General features: G+C 36.8%; 1 protein-coding gene across 4 annotated transcripts in view; it reads left to right on the top strand.

The window, feature by feature from the left end:
- GOPC (golgi-associated PDZ and coiled-coil motif containing) overlaps nucleotides 1–16,305 on the top strand; it is a 60,916-nt gene that overhangs the window by 21,907 nt on the left and 22,704 nt on the right. For 2 of the 4 annotated variants that reach the window (XM_006839893.1, XM_006839895.1), the window contains exons 2-3: nucleotides 13,518–13,682; nucleotides 15,626–15,649. In XM_006839893.1, the coding sequence (XP_006839956.1) occupies nucleotides 13,518–13,682; nucleotides 15,626–15,649 (189 nt within the window). The remainder of the gene's footprint in view (nucleotides 1–13,517; nucleotides 13,683–15,625; nucleotides 15,650–16,305) is intronic. The other 2 variants (XM_006839894.1, XM_006839896.1) reach the window with 1 other exon arrangement.

A 16,305-nucleotide genomic window follows, 5' to 3' on the forward strand; every position in this document is an offset into this window, starting at 1 on the left:
ATTTTTCAACATAATCTCCTTGTTTTCCAACACACTTTGTCCATTTCTCAACAAACTTTAATATTCCCTTATTTAAAATTAATTTAGGCTGAGCTGTGAGCCACAAATGCATTGCTGTCTTCACTTCTTCATTAGAGGTGAATCTTCGTCCTCAAAGGGCTGCTTTTAGGGGACTAAACAAGTGAGAGTCCAATGGAGCAAGATCAGGATTATAGGGAGGATGCTTTAATACCTCAAAATGAAGTTTTTGCACATTATCAACAGTGTGGGCAGAGGTGTGTGGATGTGCGTTATCATGAAAGATTACAATGCTCTTGGATAGCAGTACTCTGCTTTTAATCCAAAATTTAGGCTTCAGCTCTTTTCACTGAGCATCTCACTGTAATGAACAACTGTTGATTGTTGAATCATTTTACTGATAGTGTTCTAATACTGGCCCTTGATGATCCCAGAAAACTGTAAGCATCAATTTAGCAGTTGATGGTTGACTTTTGAACTTTTTCTTGGTTGGTGATTGAGGATGTTTCCATTCCATACTCTGCTGTTTACAGTTATGTTCACAGTGATGAACTTATGTCTCCTCACCAGTAACGATTTTTTAAAAGAAACTTTTACCTTCCTTTGAGTATCAGTCCAAATTTTATTTGCAGATGACACAGCAGTTACCTTGAAATTAAAGCACTGATCAGACAATGCAGCTAACTGAAGTTTTAAGATAACCAGAGTATGGATAATTTTTTACTCACTTTCATACATATGTAAATGGTACTGTGTTTCTATTGGACAGTACTAAGCTTTCCTGTCGTTATTATTGTTAGGTGCCATCAAGTTGGTACCGACTCATAGTGATCTTATTGCACAACAGAATGAAATACTGCCCGATCTTTTGCCAACCTCACAATCCTTACACTTGAGCCCATTGCCGTTGCCATTGTGCCAGTCCATCTTGTTGGGGTTTTCCTCTTTTTCTCTGACCCTACACTTTACCAAGCATGATGTCCTCTAGGAACTAGTCCCTTATGATAATCGGTCTAAAGTATGAGAGACAATGTCTGGCCATCTTGGCTTCCAAACAGCATTCTGGATCTACCACCAGCACTCATGGTAGCAATAGTCAGGAATTCAAACGATGCTGCACAAGACCTTTTTAAAGTGTTCCAAAGGAAAGATAACAGTTGGAGGATGAAAGTGTGCCTGGCAAACCCTTGTATTTTCAGTATCTTTATATGCATGTGAAAGTTGGACAGTGAATAAGGAAGATCATAGAAGAATTGATTCATTTGAGTTATGGTGTTGGAGGAGAATATTAAAAGTACCATGAACTGCCAGAAAAGCAAACAAATTTGTGTTGGAAGAAGTACAGCCAGAATGCTCCTTTGAAGCTAGGATGGCCAGACTTCATCTCTCATACTTTGGACCTATTAACAGGAGGGTCCCGTCCCTTGAGAATAACATCATGCTTGGTAATGTGGAGGGTCAGCAAAAAAGAGGACGATCTCTGGTGCTATGGATTGGCACAGTGGCAGCTCAAGCACAACACCAATTGTGACATTGGTGCAGGACTGCAGTGTTAGATTTTGTTGTATGTAGGGTCACTGTGGGTTGGAGTTGACTAAATAGCACTTAACAAGAGCAACATTAAAAGGTTGTATTTGAAACCCCCCAAATTATTTCAACCAAAAAGATAAAAATTAAAACAAATATGAAGGCATGTCAAAAAATGCAGCCATTAAGTGAATGAAAACTAAATTTTTATAAACTCAAAGAAATGCATATTATTAAATGGAATAAACAGCATAATAAAAATTAGATCAGATAAACACCGGAAAGAACTGGTAAAAAATTGTTTCAGGATGAAAACTAGATGGAACATAAAAAAAATAATACAGTAGTAAAACAAGTAAAATTGAGGACATAAATACCAAAAATAGAAATTATTAAGTGCTGTCGACTTGGTTCCAACTCTCATAGTGACCCTCTGTATGGTTTCCAAGGAGCAGCTGGTGAGTTTGAGTTGCCAACCTTGGAGTTCAAACCAACTTGTGGTCCAGTGCTTATCCTATAGTGCCACACCAGGACTCCAAAATAAAAGAATTGAGAGAAGATTATTAATATAAAAAGAAAAGAATAATTAATATTCGTATAATAAAAGACCCTGGAGAAGCATGAAACAAGAACCCTTTCCTGAAGTAATGTAAGATTTAAAAAGGTCAGGGCTCACAGTGGTTAATACTGAGCTATATTTAAGTAAAAGAAAGACTTGTCTGGACAAGAGTGAAGGAAGGGAGAAGAGATTACCAACTAATTTTATTATTGCATGTTAAGAGGTATGATGCCTTAAATAGTATCTAAGGAGGAAATTTGGCCTCTCGTGTGGTGCTGTAGGATAAGGACCAGACTGCAAACTACAAGGTTAGTTTGCTCCTTGGAAACCCTATGCTGGGTCATTATGAGTCAGAATTGTCTCAACAGCATTTAACAACAACAACAAGGAGGAAATTAAGGATATTATGTAAAAAAAACGATAATTAGAACAAAGCTGCAAAGCTTCTTGAATACTACAATAATATATGTTTGAAAACAACAAAGAGAATAGTGAAAAATTTGTGTGTGTGTGTGTGTGTGAGAAACAAAACTGTAACAGGAAAAATATGACAAATAGGTCCAAATGTTAATAGCTTTATTATTAAATGTCAACAGGCTCTAAAGGGTTTTGGTTTGATTAATACAAGAAATGCCTAAAGCAAAAGGTAAATACAAATAAAATGAAATGGGTTGCAAATGTGGTACCAGATAAAGTAGAATGAAGACCAAAAGGCATGTAATCTGGGGAAAGATTAACTCTACCAAATAGGAAAACAGAAAGCCTTTTAGTGGGAGAATAGCTGAGCTGTGGTGCCCTTGGCAAACTTGGATAGATCTGCATAAACCACACAGGCAAAAATTCAGCTAATCTGAGAGTTGGAAGAAAGTTCTTGTGATCCTTCCAGAACATGAGAGAATGGGATGATTGTAAAACACTACTTCAAGGCCATATCTCTCCTCTTAATTTACCCTGAAAGATTGTCCTGAGATTCTCATTGCTTTCTGGGTTCGGTGAGGTATGAGGCTTCCAGCTTTCCTTATTGAGAATAGAGCAACAGATTTTAAAACCATTTAACTGTATGCAGTCTAGAAGTGACTCCTCAGTAGTGAAATATCCCACAAGTTATGCTCCCTGCAACATGTGTTCTGTTCATTTGTTTCTTTTGTTTTGATGCTGTTGTTAGCATCTTTGGCTAGTATTAATAACCTGTTGCTGTTCTTAAGTGCTGTCAAGTCAGTTACAACTCATAGTGACCATGTATAGGGTTTCTGAAGAGCAACTGGTAGGTTTGAACTGCTGACCTTGTGGTCAGCAGTCCAGTGCTTATCCTACAGCGCCATGCCAGGGTCTTTCTGTAAGTAATAAACTGTGTGCATCTAAAAGTGCCTTTTTTAGTTTAGTGACTGAATCCATCATATCTTGACCTTGACTTATTTTGACACTATAATTAAGAGTACAGTATTGGTGCATGAGTAAATAGACTAATGGAATAAAATAGAGAGGTTAGAAATAAAGTGCAATAAAAATGGATTTTTAAAATTTTTGGGAAAATATTAACTTTTCAACAATTGGTACTGATAAAAAAGAATGATAAAATTAGATCCATTTTCATATTATACACCAGGATAATATGAAATGGACATGTAATTTAAAAATTAAAAATGAAACTACAGGTACAAGAGAAAACAAGTAAATCCCTTTATAATCTGGAAATGGAGAAACTAAAAAACATGATTGAAAATCTAGAAGCCATAAAAGTCAAGATGATTAAAACTGACTGCAGATCAGAAAATACTTTACAGTATATTAATCATCTATTGCTGTGTAATAAAATTTTCCAATACTTAGCAATTTCAAACAACAGACATTTATGTAATATCTGTCACTTTCTGTGGGTCAGGGATTCAGGTGCTGCTTAGCTGGGTGTTTTTAACTCTGTCTCTCACACTTCAGGTAACCAGGTATTGGCCAGGGCTGCAGTCGGCTCTGAAGTTTCCTAGCTCATTTACATAGTTGCTATCAAGGTTTAGTTCCTCTCAGACTTGAACTGAGGCCCAGCATTCCATTTTTAGTTGTTGAACTTTGCTTTGTAAACTTCTTCACAGGGCAGTTCACAATTTAGCATCTGACTTCCCTGAGAACCTGGAAGTAGAGAAGTAAGGTTGGATGCATACAATGTAAACCAAGTTCTCTTTGTAATCAAATCTAAGACAAGACATTTTGTTTGTTAGAAAGGAGTCTTTAGATCCAGTCTACCACCTAGGAAAAGTGATTACACAAGGAAGGGAATATCAGGAAGCAGCATCATTGGGAACCATTTTATAGGATTCCTACACATAGAAACACACATGAAAACCTGTGAAGATTTTTTGCAACTTACATTACAAAGAGTTAATATGCTTAAGAAGATCTGATAAGGTACTATAGGATAAACACTGGACTGCTAACTGAAAGATTGGCAGTTCAAGCCCACCAGTTGTTCTTCGGCAGTCTTATACAGGATTGCTGTGAGTCAGAACCAGCTTGATGGCATTTAACGACAACAACAACATGATTAATATATACACTTACTACTGATTGTGAAAAAATAGATCAAAAAGCTGATAGAAAATGATTAAAAAACTTAACACAGCCAGATCACAGTTAAAGAATTGAAAATGATTATCATCTTCAAACATACCAAGATAAATAAAGTTTAAAATACATCTGATCCATCGGGATGGGCAAAAATCCAGAAGTTGACAACAAGCTTTGTGAGACTTGTGGGGGAATAGACATTCTTATATATTGCTGATGTATATGAAAAATGGTAAACCCCCCTATGGAGAGGAATTTTGACAATATCTAGCAAAAGTACATATGGGTTTTTATTTTTCAGTGTAGCTATCACACGTCTAGGAATCTGGCCCAAAGATTCACTGGCAAAATATAAAATGATTTAAGTACAGGTCTGTTCAATGTGACATTGTCTTGAATGACAAAAGACTGGACTCCACCTAAATGTCTATCAATAGGGGCTTGAATAAACTTAAGGAAAGGCCATATAGTGAAGTGTTAGTTGTAAGGAGTCCTTGTGTGGTGTTTAGGATAAGCACTGAGCTATTAACCACAAGGTCAGCAGTTCAAACCCACTAGCCACTCCTTGGAAACCCTATACAGACAGGTTTGCTATGAGTCGGAACTGTGACTGAACAGCCCTTAATGATAACTCAGTAGGACAAGGGATAGTATTGATACAAATACAGATGAATCAGCAGAATAGGAGAGAAAAGTCCAGATACAAACCCTCAAATATATATGGATGCTTGTTATGACTAAGGTGGCATGATAGGGAAATGGGAAAAGTACCCTTTCAATAAATGATGCTAGGTCAATTGAAGCCATAATGTAAAAAATGGAGCTTGATTTCTTACACAATACACAAAAAATCCACTAGAGATTGAGTGTGGGTCTAAGTGACAACTGACAGTTTTACATAGAGGAATATCTCAATACCCTCGGATATTGACATCAAAATCACCTTTAAAAAGTAAAAAGACAGACTTCTGGCAAAATGGCAGACGAGGCAGACACACTACATAGATCTGTACTGCAAAGATATGGGAGACCAAATAAAACACTAAGATGAAAATCCTGGAACGCCGAACTTGAAAAGAAAGGTTAGAATAGTGGACTGAGTGCGTGCTGGGAGGAGAAGCTGAGCAGAGATGGTGAGAGGCAAATGGCTGGCTTGATGTGGTGCACCCATCTTGAACCTTTGTGAACAGCTTTGGCAACAGAAGGTGACCTGGCAGAACAGTCACACAGGTTACTGGAAAGGTGGAATTCCTTCTATTTCCCTATACTCCCCTGGTAACCAGACATGTGGCCAGTTTTCCACCCTCATCTACCCCCAGTGCAGACCCTGCTCTTCAGGAGTTTGGAGCCATATGGTTGGGAACCATGCTGGTGAGAGGTAGGGGCTGGCTGACTTGGTGTATTCTTTTGGTGCCTAGATTCAGGTGGGTTCGATTTAAAACCTACAAAACTCGTAGAACCATCAGAATAGCATTTAATCAGTCACCTCACCTTGCCCCCATTTGCCATGTGGTTCAGACAGACACTGAAACTAGCTCCATCAAGGGCCTTCCTCAACTATTTCCAGATTGAGTTTACACCAAGGCTGATAGGAGCTCCATTTAGTACCAGGAACTCACTGTCACATCCCTCCCACACCCACCTTGTGAGATCATTGGCTTGCAGGAGCGCCCAGAATTTTCTTTCATCCAGGTACAACTGTACTGTTTCTATGTTTTTGTTTTGGGGTTTGATTGTTTTCTTTTGCTGTTTCATTCCTTTTGTTTGTGTATTCTTTCTCCTTGTTTTTCCATTTCCTTGAATTTTTATCCTTTCTATTCTACTTTTATTTCTCATTTCCCCTTTTGATTTTTATATTCATCTCCCCTTTCTCTGGTTTTTCAAGTTCCTTTTTTTTAAATCCTTTTATTTCCTCTCATTTTTATCTTTTAAAAGTTCCATTTTCCTGCCCCTTTTTTATCTTTATAGTTGTTATATTCCTTTTTTCTGGTTGATGTTTGCTTTTATTTCTTTATTATCTTTTCATTGTTGGTTCCTTGTTTGTTTATTCTGTTTCGTTTTCTTGTGTGTATGTGTGTGTTGGGGGTTTCTCTTTCCCATCTAACTAGAGACAGCAACTGTATCCATACAGCCTAGACACTGCTGTACTCTTTGCAGCTCCACCTACTGGATAAGGGCTAATACCAGCATCTATACCACCTGATCAAAGAAGGACAGCAACCAACATCAGCCAAACCCAACTTGAAACTGAGGTGCATGAACGATGAATGCGAACATTGTATATGCTTCCACCCTGTAACTATACTCTCAGGTGAGAGCCAAAGAACACATCAACATACAATCTTCAATTAAATACAAATACAATAACCCCACAATGCTCCAGATACAGCAGACAATTTTAGCTCACATGAAGAAATGAGAGAATGTCTCACCAAATGACCAAGATGCAAAACCAGAAAACGTTTCTGAGGAAGAAAAGGTAATGGAACTAACTGAAAAAAAGAATTCAAAAGAATGATATTTAGGTACCTTCAAAGGATTGACAAAAAAAGATCTAGAAAAATAAGGAAAACACAGAAAAAACTTCAGAAGAATTCAGGAAACACTACAAGAACAAACAGACAAAATGAATGCAAATTTTGAAACAATACAAAACCTGTGATTAGAACTCCAGAAAATTAATACTAAGATTGCTGAAATGTACATAGAATACATTGAAAGTGCATAGAAGTAGATTTGAAGCAATGGAAGCCTGATTAGTGAACTACAAGGTAAAGTTCTCAATACTAGCATACCAGAAGAACAATCAGAAAAAAAGAATGAAAAAATCTGAAGAAAGCCTGAGAATTAGGTGGACCTTGATGAAGAGGAACTCCTTATGGGTGCTCAAAATTACAGAACAGTAAGAGACAATAAATAAAAAAAAATTGTTGAGTTGCTGGAAGAAAACTTCACTGTCATCATGAAAAAGGAGAAGATAAGCATATAAAATGCTGAGTGAACCCTAAACAGGATAGATCCCAAAAGGAAATCACCAAAACATATCATAATCAAACTTTGCAAGTCCAAAGTCGAGGAAAGAATCCTGAGAGCAGTTGAGAAAAACAAAATGTAACCTGAAAAGGAGAACTAATAAGACTAAGCTCTGATTTCTTAGCAGAAGCCATGCAAGAAGGAAGGCAGTGGGATGAAATATGCAAAACTCTTAAAGAAAAATTGTCAACCAAGAATTATATATCAAGCAAAGTTGTTCCTCAAATATGAAGGTGAAATTAGGAAGTTTACTAATAAACAGAAATTAAAAGAATTTATCCAGCCAACTTCTTAAAAAATTGCTAAAGGGTGTTCTTTGGACTGAGAACCAACAACAGTGGACAACAACCTGAGATTACCCCATATGACAGCATCACCCAGAACTTACTCCAGATACTGTTGTTAAGTGCTGTCTACTCAGTTCCAACTCATAGCAACCCTGTATAAGTAAGGTTTTTGAGGAGTAGCTGGTAGGTTATAGAAGTATTTAAAATAAAACAAACATACAAGACTGAAAATACAGAACCAGAGATATCAGTTTATAATGAAGTCAACTACAAAGCAAAATGAGGGAATAGTGTAGTACACATACAGAACCTCTAAATGGTAGGGAAGTCAAGTCTATTTCAAGATAAAACAAGACTTTTAAAAGGGAGAAAAATTAATAAATTACAGAGTAATCTCAAGAAAATTAGTATATCTGCACATCAAAATTTATAAAAAGCAAAATTGAAAGATTCAGTAAACATTAACACAAGAGAAATGAAGAGAAAGCCCCCAAACAAAATTAACTCAGCACAGAAAATGATGTGGAATAAAAAAACAGCAACATCACAAAAAACAGCAAAATGACAGCAATCATTTCATACCTATAGATAATTATACTAAATGTAAATGGATTAAATGCACCAGTCAAGAGATAAAGCAGAATAGAAAACAGGATACTTCAGTATACTGTTTACAAGAGATAGGTCAAAAAAGTGGAGAAAACCTAAATGCCCAGCAACAGAAAAATGATTAAACAACCTTGAGTATATACACACAATGGATAACTATGCAACACTGAATAACGATGAATCTACAAAACACTTGACAACATGGTTGAACCTGAAGGACATTATTCTGAGTGAAATTGTCATAAAAGGACAAATATTCTATGAGACCAATGTTGTAAAAAGTTAAGGAGGTTTTCTTGGTTTAAAAAAAAAAAAAACAAACAACCTATGATAGTTACAGGGGTAAGAGAGGGGAACTTATTTACGGGCTAGAAGGCAAACACATGTTAACATGGGTGACAGGGCAGGCAATATACAACAAGAGGAGGTTACCATAAGAAAGACAGAGGTAGTGGGAAACAGGGAGGACTGCAAGAGTTCAAGTGAATAGAGGTAAATACTGTTAACCATTGGTATATGGAGGGAATTGCAATAATTGAATAACGCAATATATGATTATTTTAATGTAAAACTAATGATCTCTATGTAAACCTTCACTAATTTCACAATTTTGTTAAGTGCCATTGAGTCAGATCTGACTCATAGTGACCCTGTATAGTGTTTCTAAGGAGCAACTGGTGAGCTTGAACCATCAACCTTGTGGTTCACATCAGCCTTGCAGTACGGTGCTTTATCCCACAGTACCAATTTACAATGAAAGGTTTAAAATAAAAATCAAAAGAAAACTTCTTTCTTAAAAAGAAAAATAACAGTGCAAAGACAGGAAAAAATATGTGTAGTTCATATCCAATAAAGGAGTTCATATTCAGAATGTGTGTTTATATGTGTGTATGTATGTGTGTGCAGAGAGAGAAGTATATATACATCAATAAGAAAAGTACAGACAACCCTATGGAAAAACAGGGAATTCACAAAAGAGAATATCCAAATGGGCAATAAACATGCAGAGGTGATCAATCTTATGAGTAATTAGGAAAGTTTAATTAAAATCACTGTGAAATGCCATTACATTCCTGCTGTTGTTAAGTGCCATCAAATTGGTTCTGACCTATAATGACTTTATAGGGCCTCCAGGGAGTGACTGGTGACTTTGAACCACCAACCTTGAGGTTCAAACCTACCTTTTGGTTTAGCTCTTATCCTACAGCACCACACCAGAATGCCACAGTTCTACTGTTTTAAAGTGCCACCGGGTTGGTTCTGACCCATAGTGACCCTGTATATGGTTTCTGAGGAGCAGCTGGTGGGCTAGAACCACTGACTTGTGGTACAAACTGACCTCACAGTGCATTATCAGGCAGCACCACACCAGAGTGCTGTTGTTAGGTGCCATTGAGTCTGTACTGACTCATAGCGACCCTATGCACAACAGAATGAAACACTGCCCGGTCTTGCGCCAACCTCACAATCATTGCTCCATTTGAGCCCATTGCTGCTGTCACTTTGCCAGTCCTTCTTGTTGGGGGTCTTCCTCTTTTTCTCTGACCCTTCATTTTACCAAAATGATATCCTTCTCCAGGGACTGGTCCTCCTGACAATATGTCTGAAGCGTGCGAGACAAAGTCTGGCCATCCTGGCTTCCAAGTAGCGTTTTGGTTGTATTTCCAACACAGATTGGCTTGTTCTTTTTTTTTTTTTTTTGGCTTGTTCTTTTGGCAGTCCGTGGTACTTTTAATATTCTCCTCCAACACTATAGCTCAAATGCATCAATTCTATCATCCAACTTTCTAATGCATATGATGTTATTGAAAATACCTTGGCTTGGGTCAGGCTCACCGTAGCCCTCAAACTGACATTTTTGCTCTTCAACAATTTAAAGAGGCCTTGTGCAGCAGATTCGTCATACCAGAACTATATGGCTAAAATTAAGAAGACTAGGAATGCTAGAAAATGAAGCTATTAGAGTTCTCTGATTCATGATAGGCATATCAATTGTTACAATTACTTGCAACTGTTTTACATTTTCTATTGAGGTTTAACATATGCATACTGTATAACCTAGACATTTTCCTCCTGGGTATTTACTCAACAGGAATATATTCACATAATAACAAAAAGGTTGATAGACATCATTTTAATAATAAAAAAAGACTACAGACAGCCCAAATGAGATCTAGAATATAAAATTAATAAATTGTGGTATATTCATATAATACTATATCAATGAAAATGAGTGCATTGTAGCTACACAAAACAATCTGAATGAATCTCACAAACGAATCCAATAGCCAGGTATAAATTATGCACATTATATGATTTTCCATTTATATAACATTCAAAAACAAATGTTAAAAGTCAGGGTAAAGCTGATTACCTTTGTGGAGGAAGTTGAGGTAGTATTTAGAGGGTCACAGGAGGACTGTGCCTATTTCTAGATCTGGGTGGTAGCCATATGGGTGTGTTTACTTTTTTTTTTTGGTTTAAAAAAGGTTTATTTTTCAAAATGTACAGTTGGTTGGACCTGTTCATGCATCTTCACCAGCAGCTGGGGCATCCCCTCCCTTTGTGTTTCTGGTGTAAATTACTTGAGCTCTGTGTTTTGAAACCAGCTTAATAAGTCCTTTACTAAGCAGCTCCTGAAGTGCTGCCCTGGCCAGGGAACCGCGAATCTTCAGTCTCTCAGAGACAACAGCTGGTGTTATGAGTTTATAGTTGGGAACTTCCTTACAGAGCTTGTCATATGTGGCTTTGTCAAACAAGACCAGGTTATTAAGCTTGTCCCGAACTTTCCCTTTGGACCACTTCTTCTTTTTGGCCTTGCCTCCAGATTTATTCACTGGGTCTTTGTCTTTCTTGGCCGACTTTCCGGCGTCTTTCTTCTTCTTGTCATCCTTGGGAGGTATCACGAAGCTCGGAGAGAAGCTACAACTGCAGCCTAGCTAAGATGTCGGACAGAAAGCTACTTTTATCTACTCAGATGTAAGCTATACATTAATAGAAAGTTGTAAAAAAGGGAGTAAGGAAGTTCTGCTGAGACTAACCTGTAGAAGGTAAAAGCCAGGAAGCTACAGCACATTGTTTGTATTATACCACACTTTTGTTTGGTTTAGAGCATGTCACAACTCTCCTGCTTCTCAGGCCATCCTGACTGGTTCTTACCCAAGTCAGTCCTTGACCTTCTGTTTTTCCTGTTTTAGGATATTAATTCCTCCTTTCTCTGCTCTTAATTCCAAATCATGAGCTGTTCCTTGGAAACCCTATACAGGGTAACTAAGAGTAGGAACTGACTGGGTGGCACTTTAACAACAACCACCATCACTATTTAATTTTAAATTATTTTCTCAGTGAAATTTTAGTGGCATGGTATTTGGTGGTAAGAGATACAGACAAGAACACTAACAAACTTGTAGCTTTTAAAATGAGTTGTTACCACGGAAACTTTGTAAAAGGAGATAAAGCATGTTAAAATGTTGAGAAAAAATAGTTAATCACAGACTGAATATCTAGTGGAAGACTGAGTCAACAGTATCTCAGCTATTTCAAGTTTGGAGGACAATGAAGCCACTGAGGTGCTCTTGTCATCACCCCTCACCAGCAAATATGCTGCTGAAATATCACTGAGAAAACAGTCTAAAATTAAATAGTGATGGGTGTACAACTCTAGGACTATATTAAAAGCTCTGTAAATTGTGTACTTAAAAAAGAATTTTGTGATGTGTAAATGAAAATATTATTAAGAACTTATAGTGATTTCCTAATAGAGTCAAACTCACACTTGATTTATCATTCAAAGTCATCCATTGTATCTAGCCTCTTTTGCACTTCCAATGTTATCCAACGTGTCAGTAGCTAATCTGACCTCCATAGTCTATTACAAAAGTTTTTGTATATAAGGCTAATCATTTTATGAGAATAGTAAAAGTCAAGGATGTGATCATTATTTTAAAACTGAGGAAATGTTGTTAGGTACAGAATGATTTATCCAGTCAGAGGACTAGCCAGAAGCAGAGCTGATATTAGAATTTATTTCAACTTAAACATTTATTGAACATCTTGTTAGGTACTAGGTACAAGGCATTGGCTGGTGCAGTTAGGACATGAAGATATATATATTCCAGTCCTCTGGCCCCTATACTCAGAGTTTAACCTAAGATACTTATTTTACGACTTGTAGTCTCTCTCTCTTTGTCTTTGCTAGTCTATATCCCATTTCTAGATGGCTTCACTACTTTTATTTTGTCCTTGTTCTAAATCCATTCAAACTTTCAGTATGAATCCTTGCCTTACTAATCTTCTAAAAACCTTTCACTTTGAATTTCTTGGGACTGGGCCAATTAAATATAGTAAAACTTACAAAAGCTGGAACTGGTGTAAGGCAGAAACTTGTAAAATATTTTCCATTGAAGCAAGCAATATAAAAGTAGTAAGATTATACCCACCAAGAATGGGAAGCTTTTGCAAGACATGAAAAAAGAAAGGCAACCCTGTCAAGTTACGGCTCTCACAGGTTTTATTGTGTATATATATATATACAGAGAGAGAGGAGAGGGAACTCTGCTGATGCCGTGGTTGAACTCTTAACTGCCAGTCACAAAGTCAGTAATTCAAATCTACCACTCACTCCTTGAGAGAAAAGACCTGGCCATCTGCTTCTGTAAATATTTCAGCATAGGAAACACTACAGGGCAGTTCTACTCTGCCTTATAGGACTAATTGCTTTGGGTCGGAATCAATTCTGTTTACTAGAGTTCTCTTGTCTCTTAAATATTTCACTTATACTATTGATTTTGTCAGTATAGGTGTCTTATATCTTAGATAATAACTTTCCACAGTTCTTCTGTTCATTCTCAATGATAGTACCTCATTCTTGACTCATAATTATAGTCAAAGAGAACTAAAAATACTTTTTCATTGTTGTCTTATAGGCACAGTTGGTGGATCTGAAATCTGAACTGACAGAGACCCAAGCGGAGAAGGCTGCGTTGGAGAAAGAAGTACACGATCAACTTTTGCAGTTGCACTCTATTCAGCTTCAGCTTCATGCGAAGACTGGTCAAAGTGTTGACTCTGGTACCATTAAGGCAAAACTGGTAAGTCATATATAATCACATCTATTTTAGAGGACTCATAGGATAATTTTGAATGAGACTTTTTTAATTGTTAGAGGGAAAATGTGCTCGTTATAGGAAATGTAGGAAATATCGAAAATGTAAAGATTATTTGCAGGATCATCCATACTGTCACTACCTCAGATGATCACAGCAGTAACAACATCACTCTAGGCAAACAGAAGAAGCTAAGGGAAGGTTAAAAGGATGCCTGCCAGTAGTGTTGTTGTTGTTAAGTACCAGCAAGTCAGTTCAGACTCATAACACTCTGTATGGTTTCCAAGGAGAAGCTGGTGACTTTGAACTGTTGGTCTTGTAGTTAGCAGTTGAGTGCTTATATTACAGCGCCACACCAACTGTGTTAACCTTCTTTAAAGAGCAGTTTTTTAATGAAATTGTCTTCAATTTCTGTTGATGTCTCTTTAGTTATCCTGATCTAAATGGCAGTATTGTAGTAGCTCTGGCTCCCTTCAATAAAATTGAAGTCTGTTAATAAGGAAGAAGGGTGGAAAAGTGAAGTTGGATACCAACCATTCTTTTTTTTTCTCTTAATATATTGTTAGCATTTTCCCTGTAATTGAATGCTTTCTATTATCTGTAATTTTTCACTGTATGAATTTACTAATGGTTAATACAAAAGTTGCTCAGTTAGAAGTGTTTGGGAATTTTGTTTGTTCGTCACATTGTAAGCTCAGCTGTGTGCAGTAGAAACTTTGTTGACTAGAGTGACAAAGCAGTAAGATACTGTTACTGCCCTCACACAGGCTGGGAGAAGTAGGAGATGAAACGATGCTGATGATGACAGAAGTACAAACTTCAGTTTTACTTGTTTTTAGTTCATCATGTTTGAATAGTTCTAATATGCGTATGTTAGAGTTTATTTCAGTGGCTATTTACATTCTCCTACAAGTATATATTAAGGAGATCTGGCAGAGTAGTGGTTATGAATCGGGCTGTGAACCACAAGGTCAGCAGTTCGAAACTACCAGCTGCTCCGCAGGAGAAAGATGAGGTGTTCTGCTCCTGTAAAGATTAACAGCCTTGGAAACCCTGTTCAGGGTCACTATGAGTCAGATTAACAGCCTCGGAAACCCTGTTCAGGGTCGCTATGAGTCGGAACCGACTCCATGGCACATAACAACAACAACAAGTATATATTAAGAGTATAATGTTGTGAGTATGCTAGAAAATGACATATTAATATGACATAAGTAACCTCAGGGTTCAGGTTTGGAGACCTGGCTTGTATTTTTTGCCTTGCTAAGCAGCCAGAGGAGTCCTGGTGTGGCGCTGTGGGTTAATGCACCAGACTTCAAAGCCATTTGAACTACAAGGTTGGTGGTTCAAGCTCACCAGCTGCTTCTCGGAAACCCTATACAGGGTCGCTGTGGGTCGGAACTGACTCGATGGCACTTAATAACAACAACAAGCAGCCAGAATGAGAAGTGAGAGACAATATCCTTGTTCTCGGGATATTACCTTTCTCATGTGTAAACTGAAAGAATTGGATTATGCAGTCTCAAATTCTGAAATTCTGTGCATCTAAATGAGAAGTTTTTTATTTAACAAATAAAACTCAGATGATAACTCTCCTTAAGGCTATTTAATGTTACCAGTGAGAAACAACATTTTTATTAGAAAATAATTTATCTAAAACTTTAACATTAACTTTGAAACAGATTTGCAATTGGAAAGAACACTGAGCTGGGTGTCTGTTGACTGATCTTGATGAAATAAACATTTTTATCTAATAAGTAAATACAATTACTGTTATTTGTGGATTTAAAAATATAGTAGTTCTAGTGAACTTAACATCAAACCGATATCCAATATAGTGAGGGTTTTCCTTGTATTAATTATGCCACTAGTTAAATTCATTTGTCTGATGTCTTTCTAATTATGAAACTTTTTTTTTATATCTTAAGTCTGTCCCCTCTGTGGAGGAACTGGTAAGTATGCCATATGCATTTTTTTTTTTTTTTTTTGCTTTAACGTCGTGCTTAAGTGTTTCGAGTGCTTTATATTCATATTACACGTCATCACTTGTTGTGTATGAAAATGGTGTACTACTGGCCATTTTTTTAGTGTGTGTATACCTGAAGAGCAGTTGGTCTATTGCTGTATTCTCACTGTATGTTTTAAAAATTGTTCTTTTATTTATGATTTGTAGCAATTAATTTGCAAAGTCAAAAATTTTGCCAACATTTTGGCACCTTCTGAGCAGTATAACTTCTGACACCTCTTTTTTAGAAGAACAATTGGTTTTCCTATTTGAGTGTGCTGAAGATAACAGGCCTTGCTGACCCCATTCCCAAGTTTCTATTTGAATTTCTTCTCAAAGAAGGTGCATGCTGGTTTCTTTATCTGCTGCATGCATTATACCTTTTCAGCAGTCTTGAGAACAATTGTGTGGTCTTTGAAATAACTGAATTCTTTACTCCTTTGCCAGATTTTACTTGAGAAAATACCAATATATATATATTAAAAAATATACACTTTGATTAATGATTCAGTTCTATCTTCTAGTCAGTGCTGCGTTATTATGATCTGTATGCATTTTTTTTTTTTTTTGGTCTACTAAGAAAATAAACAAAATCTTTTTCTT

The sequence above is a fragment of the Chrysochloris asiatica genome, unplaced genomic scaffold, assembly GCF_000296735.1.
Source record: "Chrysochloris asiatica unplaced genomic scaffold, ChrAsi1.0 scaffold00027, whole genome shotgun sequence".
In the NCBI taxonomy this organism is placed as follows: Eukaryota; Metazoa; Chordata; class Mammalia; order Afrosoricida; family Chrysochloridae; genus Chrysochloris; species Chrysochloris asiatica.